The sequence below is a fragment of the Orycteropus afer genome, unplaced genomic scaffold (assembly GCF_000298275.1).
Source record: "Orycteropus afer afer isolate SDZICR_OR568_19922 unplaced genomic scaffold, OryAfe1.0 scaffold00102, whole genome shotgun sequence".
Lineage (NCBI taxonomy): Eukaryota > Metazoa > Chordata > Mammalia > Tubulidentata > Orycteropodidae > Orycteropus > Orycteropus afer.
The window spans coordinates 1,529,258-1,540,762 of NW_006921689.1; the positions used below are offsets into that span (position 1 = coordinate 1,529,258).

At 37.1% G+C, this 11,505-nt stretch overlaps 1 protein-coding gene across 1 annotated transcript in view; it reads left to right on the plus strand.

Moving 5' to 3' along the window:
* Positions 1-11,505, plus strand: part of MPDZ (multiple PDZ domain crumbs cell polarity complex component) — a 225,587-nt gene that overhangs the window by 105,407 nt on the left and 108,675 nt on the right. The window contains exons 19-20 of the mRNA XM_042781301.1: positions 7,150-7,434; positions 7,697-7,820. Of these exons, the coding sequence (XP_042637235.1) occupies positions 7,150-7,434; positions 7,697-7,820 (409 nt within the window). The remainder of the gene's footprint in view (positions 1-7,149; positions 7,435-7,696; positions 7,821-11,505) is intronic.

Genomic DNA, 11,505 nt, shown 5'->3' on the forward strand with positions numbered 1-11,505 from the left:
ATTGGTTTCCCTTTTCTTTGTTGAAGAGGGTCTGTGCAATCCTTCTGCCTAGTCCGCCATCTTGCCCCGCCTCTCTGGCCAAAACATTTTAAAAGCATTTTCTTTTACATTCAAGGTACATCTGTTATCCTTGCACATGATGCTAGGCTATCTCCTGGAATTGGTTTGCAAGGTAGAATCTTGAATGGAGCAGCTGCACTGCTCTAACCACACCTGAGCCTGTCTGGCTGCATCCTATCTGGAATATGTTCAGTCTTTACTGGCCTCGGGACTGGAAGCTGAGTTCATCTCCTAATGGAATCTCCTAATCCATGGTATAGCACACTTCTTCTTGCCAGTGGGACAGATTGCATTGTTTAATTTAGTAATTGTTACTTAAAGGGATTATACAATCTGCATACTGAGCAGCTTATATTTTACCGGGCAAATGCTGGCTATATACAGCACAACATATTGGCTTACTAAAGTCTGTTTGCCTCCTGTTTTTTTTTTTTTTTCCCCCCCAAGCAATTTACTCTTTTGTTGAAGCAAATTTTGGCAAGCTAGCCTATCAACTGAAATATTTAAACTATAAAACAACAAAGAAGACATTAATGAGGGTGTTTTAAAAAACACATTGTGAAACTCCTGCCTGTTTCAGTTTTCTTAGAAAGTGGAACTCTTTGTGCCTCACGGAAAATTGCAGTTCTCTTTTGCTTGTTTGTTTTATGATGGTACCTTTTAAGTCCCTAGATTTTTACTAGAAAATTTTTTGGAAATGAACAAAATTAGATGATCCTTTCACCTTTCTATCTCTTTGCACTAAAAATATTTTTAAAAGACAGTGTGGCAATTGGTTATAGAATTTAGAAAGGATGTTTTTTCCTAACCATATGTTAGCTCATTTCAGGACTTTTTAATTGATAAAATAAATACACTACATATTTAAGGAACTCAAAAATAGCTTTAATATTGATTTTAAAGGGGAATAGAGTATGGAAATTTCAGTGACTCTTTTTTTTTTTTTTCCTTTGCTAAAGAAATATTAGTTTTGGCTGTAAATGGTTTCTGAAAATGGCTAAATAATTCTACCTATCTCCTCACCTTGATAAGAGGACATTTGATATTTGTCAGGTTTACTCACAAAGCTATTCCTTGGAGCATGGACGTATTACAGAGGGAAGCCTCACTCTTTGTGCAAAGCTTGCACCACCACTTACACACCAAAGCCCTACATTAACCCTCTTGTTCTTAAAACTTTGGCAGGGAGGCTGTAGTAGTTATAATTATGTGTCAACTTGGTTGGGCCTGGTTTTGAGTAGGTGGCAGCTGGATGTAGTTTTTCCCCATGATGAGATTGGTAATCACCTTCATGGTGGAATCTACTGGAGCAGCTGAGGAGATTAGGGATGAGATATAATTCCAATTTATAAGGAGAAGTTTTGAGACAGGTCTCTGCAGCTTTTTGACACACGTGGACCCTGCATGTAGCCGAGTCTTCATTCAGTAGCCTGCCATGTTTCCTGCTGATATTGGAACTACCTCTGGACTTGAAGTAGTGGCCAGCTGTGTTGTTTGGTAATCTTGGGACTGTGCCATTTTATTTATTTATTTATTTAAGACCTTGGGTTTGTCAGCCTTATCAGCCAGCCGCTGCTTGAGTGAAGAGATACCTCCAGCTCCAGTGGGCTGGGAGCAAGAAGCAGAGCTGAAACCCAAAGTCGAGGGCCTGTTACCCAAACCCTAGAGCTGGCACTTTGAACTCGGACTTCTGGCCTCCTAAACTGTAAAAGAATAAACTCCTGTTCGTTAAAGGCACTTACTGTAGTATTTTCTGTTAGAGCAACACTAGAGAACCAAAACGGGCTTTCTCTGCTTATTTGTGTATTTATTTAAAGACTAAATACTGCTTGCTTTGATTAACTATCATTTAAGAGAAATAACCATCTTTCAACAACCAGAAAAATGTGGAGTAGTAGAAACAGATAATTGAAATGCGGATTTTAAAGGGCAGCATTACTGTAGCCAGTGTTTGTTTCTTTCTCCTTGTAATAAGCTTTAGTTTTTTTTTAAACTAATCTTTTTACCCTCCCCCCTTTCCTTGTCACCTCCAAACAGATGGCAAAATGCAGAAATTGTTTTTCAAACTGGGATGCTTTCAAGTGTTCATGAATGTTTTGGAGGAGAAGTGCTTTCATTTAATTATTTCCCATTTGGTTCAAAAATATAACCAAGATGTATATATAGTCTTTTTGAAAAATTTAAGAGCTATATAATGAGAGTCTGTCTTCTATGCTCTTGTCCACTTCCACACACTCTGCCTTCCCATGTAAGTAATTCCCCAGGTTACAGACATCGTGCTTACAGACAACTCATACTTAGCCTTTAATAAATTTGCATTGACTTTGAAACAATTTAGCCAACCCCTACTCAAAATGAATTCCTCACCTTCACTTGCTGCACATAAGGATTTTAAATCATTGAAAAGGTTTCAAACCTTTTCTTGCACTAAAGTAAGGCTCAATAAGCAGTATGCACGTCGTCTGAGTTACCTACAAATTCAACTTAAAGCCACACTTATGGGCAGATTTCATTTGTAGCTCAGAAACTGCCTGTACCCTCGCTGTCCCACTAGAAAGGAAATCATTACCACTTTGGCACATATCTTCTATTTCTAAATAGTGGACCCACTAGGAAACCCTGTTGATTTTAGTGAAGGTTGAACTTGATGTTTTTCAAGCTCCTCTTTGCACAATAGATACAAACATGGATTCTGTGTTCACAAGTCTCCATAGTCCTACAAATCCCTAGCTAGTGTCATTTTCTAGATTAAACTATTGCTGCTTTCACTTTCATGTTTAAAATATTTATCTCATTTCCTGTTTGTTTATTTTGGAAAAAAGGATTAGCACCAAAAACTACTTAAATCTCACCATGATGATGGGATTGATTATGAAAGTCTTAGTGACGAAACTACAGGCTTGTAAGGGTACGGAAGATGTTGCCTTTTCTGTCGGTAGGGTCAGTGTATAAGCAATGAATGTGGTATCCTTACCTCAGAAAGTAAAAGAATAAAAAATAATCGTATACTTTCCTTATACTTTTTTTTTAAATGAAAGAATAATTCTCTGGCAGACTGCTTATTTAAGAAAACCAGTTCTGTGTCTAGTGAATATTTATGTATTTATGTAGTCTATATACTTAAACATTAGTTGGGTGAATAAAGGTCCCAGGTAATGGAAATGGCTTAGTTACCTAGTGCTGCTGTAACACATGTACTACAAGTGGGTGGCTTTGAAAAACAGAAATTTATTTTCTCATAGTTCTAGAGGCTAAAGTCCACACGGTCTTGGCCATCTTGATTCGTCTCTTGTTGGTAACTCTGAGTGTTCCTTGGTTCTTTGGCATTTCATGACTTGTAGGTGATCCTCACATGGCATATGTCTTTGCCCTTATGTGTGCCTCTGTTGTCTATTCTGGTCTGTTTATAACTCAGAAGTGATTAGGATTAGCATCCACCCTACACTGGTATGACCTTATCAGAAACAAAAGAAAAGGCCTCTTTCCAAACAAGATCACATCGACGGGCACAAGGGCCAGGAATCCAACACATGTGTTGGGGACCCAATTCAGTTGATAGCCATACTTCTTATTACACTAAAGAAATAGAGCTGCTTTTAAATATATGTGACATTTTTAACCTCTTCCCCATTTTTCTTTTCTTTCTGAGATCAAGAATGTATCAAGTGGAGGCATGTATTAATGCACATTTTTAAAAGACTTCAGTTTGGATACCAAGTTGCACTGGGAAATTGTAGAGTTATTTTTGGACATCTTTTGGGGGAAGAACTGCTTTTCTTTTAGATCCATGAGACTTTTAAAAATAAAACTCAGTTGGTTGTTCGGCAACCAGAAACGTTTCTGAAGTAGGCGTATGTTGTCTGCTGTGTTGATTAGCTCTTTATTTTCTGTGTGTTTGTGTTAACTCTTTCATGAATAATGCATGGAAATTTCTGTTACATGATTTACAGTAAACCCTAGCTAACTAGGGCTGCTTGACCTCTTTTTCTGATGAAAAACAGTTGTTTTCATCAGAAAAATTATTTACTGTTAATTATTCTAATTAATTTAGTAATTTAGTAATACAAAACCTAGTTAATTTTATAGTAAGTACATTGTTATTTTTCATAAGAATAAAATAGAGTGAATGAATGAACTGATTATTGTTTATGTTCTGGAAGTGTGGATTATACCTTTATATCATTTGTTTCTGAAGAAAGTAAGATGTTATTTTCTTGTACGATATCCCCACTTGTATCAATCCTCTATAACAGGAATGTTTTATATTTCCAGAAAGATGATAACTTGCACTGAGGAAGAAGAACTCAAAAAATAAAAAAACCTCACTGTCGCCAGTCAATTCCAACCCATAGTGACAACGCCTTAGATTTCTGAGGCAGTATCTCTACAAAAGCAGATTGCCCAGTCTTCCTTCCGAGGAGTGGCTGGTGGGTTTGAACCACCAACCTTCTGGGTAGCTGTCAAATGCCTTACATAGTATGCCCCCAGAGCTCCCTGAGGAAGAAGAGTCTAAGAAATTGTGTTGTAGTAATTGATTACCCATTTAGAAAAAAAATGAAATTTCACACCACACCCTGAAATAACTTCTAGATGGGTTAAAATTGAATCTGAAAACATTTACAAAATAGAAGAATACTAGAAAGCATTTCATTTATGCTTGTGTGGAGTAAGTACTTAACACCCAGAAGCACAAATTAAAAATTGGTAAATTTGAGTACATAAAAATTTAACTTCTTCATGATAAAATAAACAAATTTAAAAGATAAGTGACAGACTGGAGAAGTATTTGCAACATATATCATGAACAACAACTTTATATTTACATTATGCAAATGCTAAGACAAAGTAAAAACCACTTAATAGAAAGTTTGGTAAAGTATATGAAGAGAATGTTCACTGAAAAAGGTATACAGATGCCATATTCTTATTAGAATCAAGAACATGCATAGAAAACATTAATGGATATATTTCTTACAGATCATATTTCCAAATATATATCCATGTATGGCAAGACAAATACTGGGTATTCCCATATTTGAAAATTGGAAGATACTTTGGTAGTCAGAAGGCTGGAGGTTCAAACCCACCAGCCACTCCTCCGAATGACGACTGGGCAATCTACTGCCATAGAAATACCTCCTTGGAAACCCAAGGAGGGGTCACTATGAGTAGGAATCAGGTTGACAACAGTGAGTTTGAGTTTTTTAATTAACATTTTAAGTGTGTGAATCATTTGACCAATAACTCCAAATCTAGGACTTAAATAAATTTTCACACATGTGCACAAAGATGTTTAATAAAATAACAGCAATGGCTAATATTTACTGGGCATTTTCTATTAATTTACGCAGTTCTTCGTATTTTGCAGATGTTAGCATTCTTTTCCTTCCAGAAATCCTATGGTGGTGGTTGTTGTTTTCGCTTGCTGTGGAGTTGATTCCAACTCACAGAAACCCTGTGTATGTCGAAGTAGAATGGTGCACATAGGGTTTTCAAGGCTGTGACTTTTGGAATCAGATTTCCAGGCCGTTCTTCCAACTTGCCTCTGGGTGGATTTGAATCACCAACCTTTCATCTAGTAGACAAGTCCTTAACTCTGCACCACCCAGGGTTCTATTATTTTTCACAGTTTATAAATGAATGTTTAAGTAACTTGCCAATGCTCAATTAATTACTAATGGAGCCAGGATCTGAATCCAGAGATCAGAACCCTGGCTCAGAGTCTACACTCCACTGTTGTTGTTGTCGTGTGCTGTCAAGTCGGACTCGACTCATAGCAACCCCTCCTTGGGTTTCTGAGGCAGTATGACTATGGAAGTAGATTGCCCAACCTTCCTTCCAAGGAGTGGCTGGTGGGTTTGAATCACCAGCCTTCTGCTTAGCAGTCAAGTGCCTTAGGCACTATGCTATCAGAGCTCCTTACACTACACTACTTCATATCTTGATGCGACAGTTTTCCTTGTCATTACTTGACAAGTCTACTCTGACCTTTGATAACAATTAAAAAAAAAAAAAAGTAGTGGAATGTACTACTTTTTTTTTTTTTAATTGTTATCCTTTTCCAAAATATCCCACCACCGTTAGCATAAGATTGGGAATACTTTATAGCCATAAGAAGATCAAAGTAGACTTATTTACTTGACAAGGAAACTCTCATGTCAAGATATGAAGATAGTGAAAAAAAAAAGCTTAGACTGTATAGTTCTGTTTAGTGTTAAAAAGTATGTGTGTATGAGTGTGTGTGTGTGTGTGTGTACTTGTATATCTATCTTTTGATCTATTGGTAGATAGATAGGTGCTATCGAGTTGACTCCAGCTCATGGCCATATTACGTAAAAGAGAATGAGATTTTCTGTGTTATCCTCACAATTGCTGGCGAGTTCAAGCCCATCGTTGTGGCTGTTGTGCCGATCCATCTCACGGGGATCTCCTTTGCCTTTGCTGGTGCTCTGCTTCTCTCAATACAGTCTCCTCTTCTAGCGATGGAGTCCTCCTGATGATGCACACAAAACAAGCAAGACACCTCATCTTAGAATTCCTTCTGTTTGATCTTTCTGAATCTTTATGAAATTTTTCCTATAATAATCTGAACTATGTGGTGCCCTGTTCTTCTCCATAGATGCCTATCGAATAATATTCTCTTGGAGGTTCTTATGAGTCTGAATCAATAAATGTCATACTCTTTTTGCCTAGATCTCATAATAGATAGGAACATCTTGAAACTGATTGGAAATGACATAAATCTTTAAGTGAGATTTAGAAATATAAATTATTTGCTTTACCTATGTAGTTTTTAACTGAGTAATTTTATTTGCAGGTAGAACATACAGTTTCTATAAATCTTATGAATAGTGTACAGCACAGGTGCAGCTCAGTAAAACATGAGATGTATAATTTTCAGGAAATGTCTTCAGAAAGCATTTGTGAAAACAAAGATATTATGTGGGAGATCTGCTAAGCGAAGAAGTTTTATGTTCTTTTTTGAGTCATGAATAATTGTGTTTTATTCATTTAAGAAGTGATCTTACAAATTACATTCATGTACTGGTGATCACAACTTTTGATTTTCAAAAATTTTTTAATCATCAGGATGTGGCAGAAAATTCGTCAGATCCAGTACTTGATCTCCATATGTCCTTGGAGGAGCTATATGCCCAGAATCTCCTGCAACAACAGGATGAGAACGTGCCTTCAGTGGACTTGAGCATGGGATCTACTTCTGGCTTTACCTTAAATGACTATACACCTGCAAATGCTATCGAGCAACAATACAAATGTGACAACACAAAAACATGGACTGAATCTCAGTTACCAAATGAGTTTATATCAAGTGCAGAGCTTAGTTCTTCTGTGCTCCCTGATTCAACTAGAAAGGTAATATTATAAAGATAACCTTTTTTTTTCTTTTTTTGTAATGGGGAGGCAGTGAAGGGTAAAATCTGTCTGGCTAATCCACTCTATAGGGAAAGAGAACTCTTCTGACTCTGAGTTTATTCAAAGGCAACCTATGAACTTGTTTTCTTTATAGGTTCTTACTGAAAAAAAGCACAGCCAATTAGAGAACATAAGTGATGTTGAAATCACACTCCAAAGTCTAGTTTTCCTTTCCATGTGACTTGCATTTTCTTTCTGTCAGGGCTCCGAGTACTTACTTGAAAAGAGCTCCCTGGCCTCTCCTGCTGAGTGTGTCATGCTCCAAAACACAACCAGAGAATCTTTTGAGAGGACTATTACTATAGCAAAAGGCAATTCTAGCCTAGGTAAGTTCCTTATTTTCTATATCTAGCCACTCACTTAACCTCTTTGCTCAGAGGAACATGTGGAAGATTTTCAATATTTTTTCCCTATAGCTAAGAAAATAGATGATCAAAATGTTTCTGTCCTTTTTAAGGTCTTTTTATTTATTCATTCGTTTTCCAAAACTGGTTAACAGCCTTGTTTAGCTTCAGTTCCCTACTCTTAATTATGTAAAAGTATTCACAAGCCTCATTTACATTCAAGTAAAAGATATATGAATTGTTTGTATATGAAACAGCAAATCAGAAAAGGAACTCTTAGAAAATGTAAAGTTAGCAATTTAGAATACTAAATTCTTTGCAAAAGTAAATTAACTAGTTTCTTTGAACGTTACCCATTATGCATAAGTTGGTTTGTCTTTAATTTTCTTCATTCACTGAAATAAAGACTATCAAGACAACCAGGTGTGCCATCACCAAAATATAAATGCAAATTAGTCAGTAGTTCTTCCCAGGTGACAGGAGTTTTGTGTCCTCTTTTACCTATAAAGTGTTGTGGCTGGTTAATAATCATGGAATCCTTTGGATTAGGCAAAGAAGACTTCCCAGAGAAGTACAGTCCTAATTGCAATAAGTAAAACTATTTGGAGGCAGACACATTTGTTCTCTCATTGAGTTAAGCAGTCATGTGACTCAGCTCTGTCCCTACTTCTTGGTGCCTTTAAGCGGATGATAGATCAGTTGCTCCAAATGCCCAAATGCACTATAAGAATCTTTTAACTCAATGTCAGGGATATTATTCCTTCTATAATGTAACCAACCTAGAAATGATGCCAACAAAGAGAATTATCACTTAAACTATTCATTAATTTCTGATCTACAATTCTAAGCAGGTCATTTATGTATTTTAACTAACATATATTCTTTTATTAGAGTTGTTGTTTCCCATGGAAAATATAATGGTCTTCTTCTTGTTGTTATGTACCGTCGAGTCAGACCCGACTCTAGCAACCCCTCCTTGGGTTTCTGAGGCATTATCACTACAGAAGTAGATTGCCCAACCTTCCTTCCGAGGAGTGGCTGGGGTTTGAACCACCAGCCTTTTGATTAGCAGTCAAGTGCCTTAGGCACTATGCTACCAGAGCTTCTATAATGGTCTTAGGTATCTCCAAATATTTTAAAGTTTCTCATACGTTACCTTCTGAGCAAGGACAGTTGCCTTATATGGTATCAGGATGTCTGGTCGGCAGAGAATAGTGCTTCAATGATACTAGCCCAGGTCTGGCCTTGATCAAAGTTGTGATGAGAAACTGCACGTAAATATGTTATAGTTAAGCTCTACTTTTAACATCCACACAAAAAAAACCCATCCCCAAATCCACTGCCTAGAAGTAGATTCTGATTCACAGTGATACTGTAGAACGGAGTAGAACTGCCCCATTGGGTTTCCATGCCTGAAAATCTCTGTGGAAACAGACTGCCTCCTCTTTCTTCCACAGAGCAACTGGTCCGTTTGAACCACCAAGCTTTTGGTTAGCAGTTGAAAGTTTTAACCACTGTGCCACTAGGGATCCTTCTTTAACATCAGGACTGCTAAATTTTTATAAAATAAAATCCCAGATATATTACATTGCATTATTCTATAATCTTGTTTATAATTTACTAAAATTACATCAAGGAGCTCTGGTAGCTTAGTGCCTAGGGCACTTGACTGCTAACTAGAAGGCTGGCAGTTCAAACCCACAAGCCACTCCTCAGAAGGAAGGTTGGGCAATCTACTTCCGTAGTGATACCGCCTCGGAAACCCAAGGAGGGGTCTCTATGGGTTGGGTCCGACTCAACAGCACTTAAAAAAAGAAATTACATCATGTTTGTTATTGTGAAGTTGAGAGACATTTTCCAATGTTTTAATACGTTTATCGTTTTTTGTTCACTCAATTCAGTTTCTATTCTGAAAGTGTATCACTGATATGGTCACACTTTGGATTCACAACTAAATTATTCTTAATTTTCACTGAAGACTGAAGTGGGTGAGATTTAATTCTTTTGAAAGAAAAAGCTATACCAACAGATTTATTTTGTATTTGATTGTTTTGTTTTTCTTTTAGTGGAGTTAGCAGTGAGTTGCAATAAAATTTTGAATTCAAATCATGCTGTTTTCAGCTTTTAAGTTTTGATTTTAAAACCACACTTCCTGAATAAGCAGTTGGGAAAACAAGAGATGTGCACACTTTCTATCATATCAGGAAAGTCATTTAAACCTCAATAGCTTGACTTTAAAGTTCAGGTATAAAAGAGGCCTTTTGTTTGTTTTGTGAGTGAGCATTTATTTAAAGTGTAAAGTCACAGGACCTAAAGTTTACCAACCAAATTGTAATGTAAAGTGTAAGCAACTCTAATTTTGACTTTTCCTCTGCACTGTCCATTTAAAAAAAAAAAAAAGAAAACAACCCAAACTCACTGCCATTGAGTCAGTTCGACTCATCGCGACCCCTTCTTGGTTTCCGAGGTAGTATCTCTACGGAAGTAGATTGCCCAATCTTCCTTCCGAGGAGTGGCTGGTGGGTTTGGGTTTGAACCACCAGCCTTCTGGTTAGCAGCCAAATGTCTTAGGCACTATACCACCAGAGCTCCCCATTAGCACTGTCCATGAGGTGAATTAACTTACAACTCCTGAAAGTTAATAGGACTTCATCTCTAGTAGTGGTTTGATTCCTGGAACCTAGTGAGGTTCCTCTAGCACTTTGGTATTGAAATTCAGCATGCCAACACGTGAGAAGTCTTCTCTGTGGCCTCATTTGATAGGAGGTGTTCGGGGATCAGATTTCTGCATCACTCAGTCATTAAATGTAAAAGAATCACGAAATGAGGTCTATTTTTAAAATCTGTGTAAACATGAAAATATGAATTTAATTAAAGCATTCAGTTAAGCTTTAATGTAGGAAGGTGTTGCCTTTACAACTTGAAGTAACAAAAAGTGTGGTAAATAATATTTTAGGAGCTCTGAGTAGAGTCTGGCTCTGTAAGGATAGGAGAGTATTTTATGAAGGAATCTATCCCTGCACACATTTTCTTAGATCCACAATCTTGCCTTAACTGGCTGTGTGAGGTTGTTTGCAATTTTAGCCTTCTGGATAATTTATTTCTTTCTCTAGAGATGATCAGAAGAAATGATTTGTAAATGATAGGTTTCTATAAATTCTGTCAATCCATTTGTTTTGATTTCATGAATCTTTTTTTTTAACTTTGCTAAATTTAAGTGTGAATGTTATATATAGATATGCACACATATGTACACATGTGCATATATAAAAAATACAACCTCACTTCCATTGAGCCAATTCTGACTCACAGTGACCCCCCCTTGGGTTTCTGATGCAATAAATCTTTATGGAAGTAGATTGCCCAGTCTTCCTTCCATGGAGTGGCTAGCAGGTTTGAACTGGCAGCCTTCTGATTAGCAGTCAAATGCCTTAGGCACCGCACAATCAGAGCTTCTTACACATGCATATAGTGACCATTAAAAATTCTAATCTTGATTTTAGTTGTCTCTGTTGTTGTTGTTATTTGCCGTCGGCCCCGACTCATAGCGACCCCTCCTTGGGTTTCCGAGACAGTATCACTAGGAAGTAGATTGCCCCATCTTCCTTCCGAGGAGTGGCTGGTGGGTTTGAACCGCCAGCCTTCTGGTTAGCAGTCAAGTGCCTTA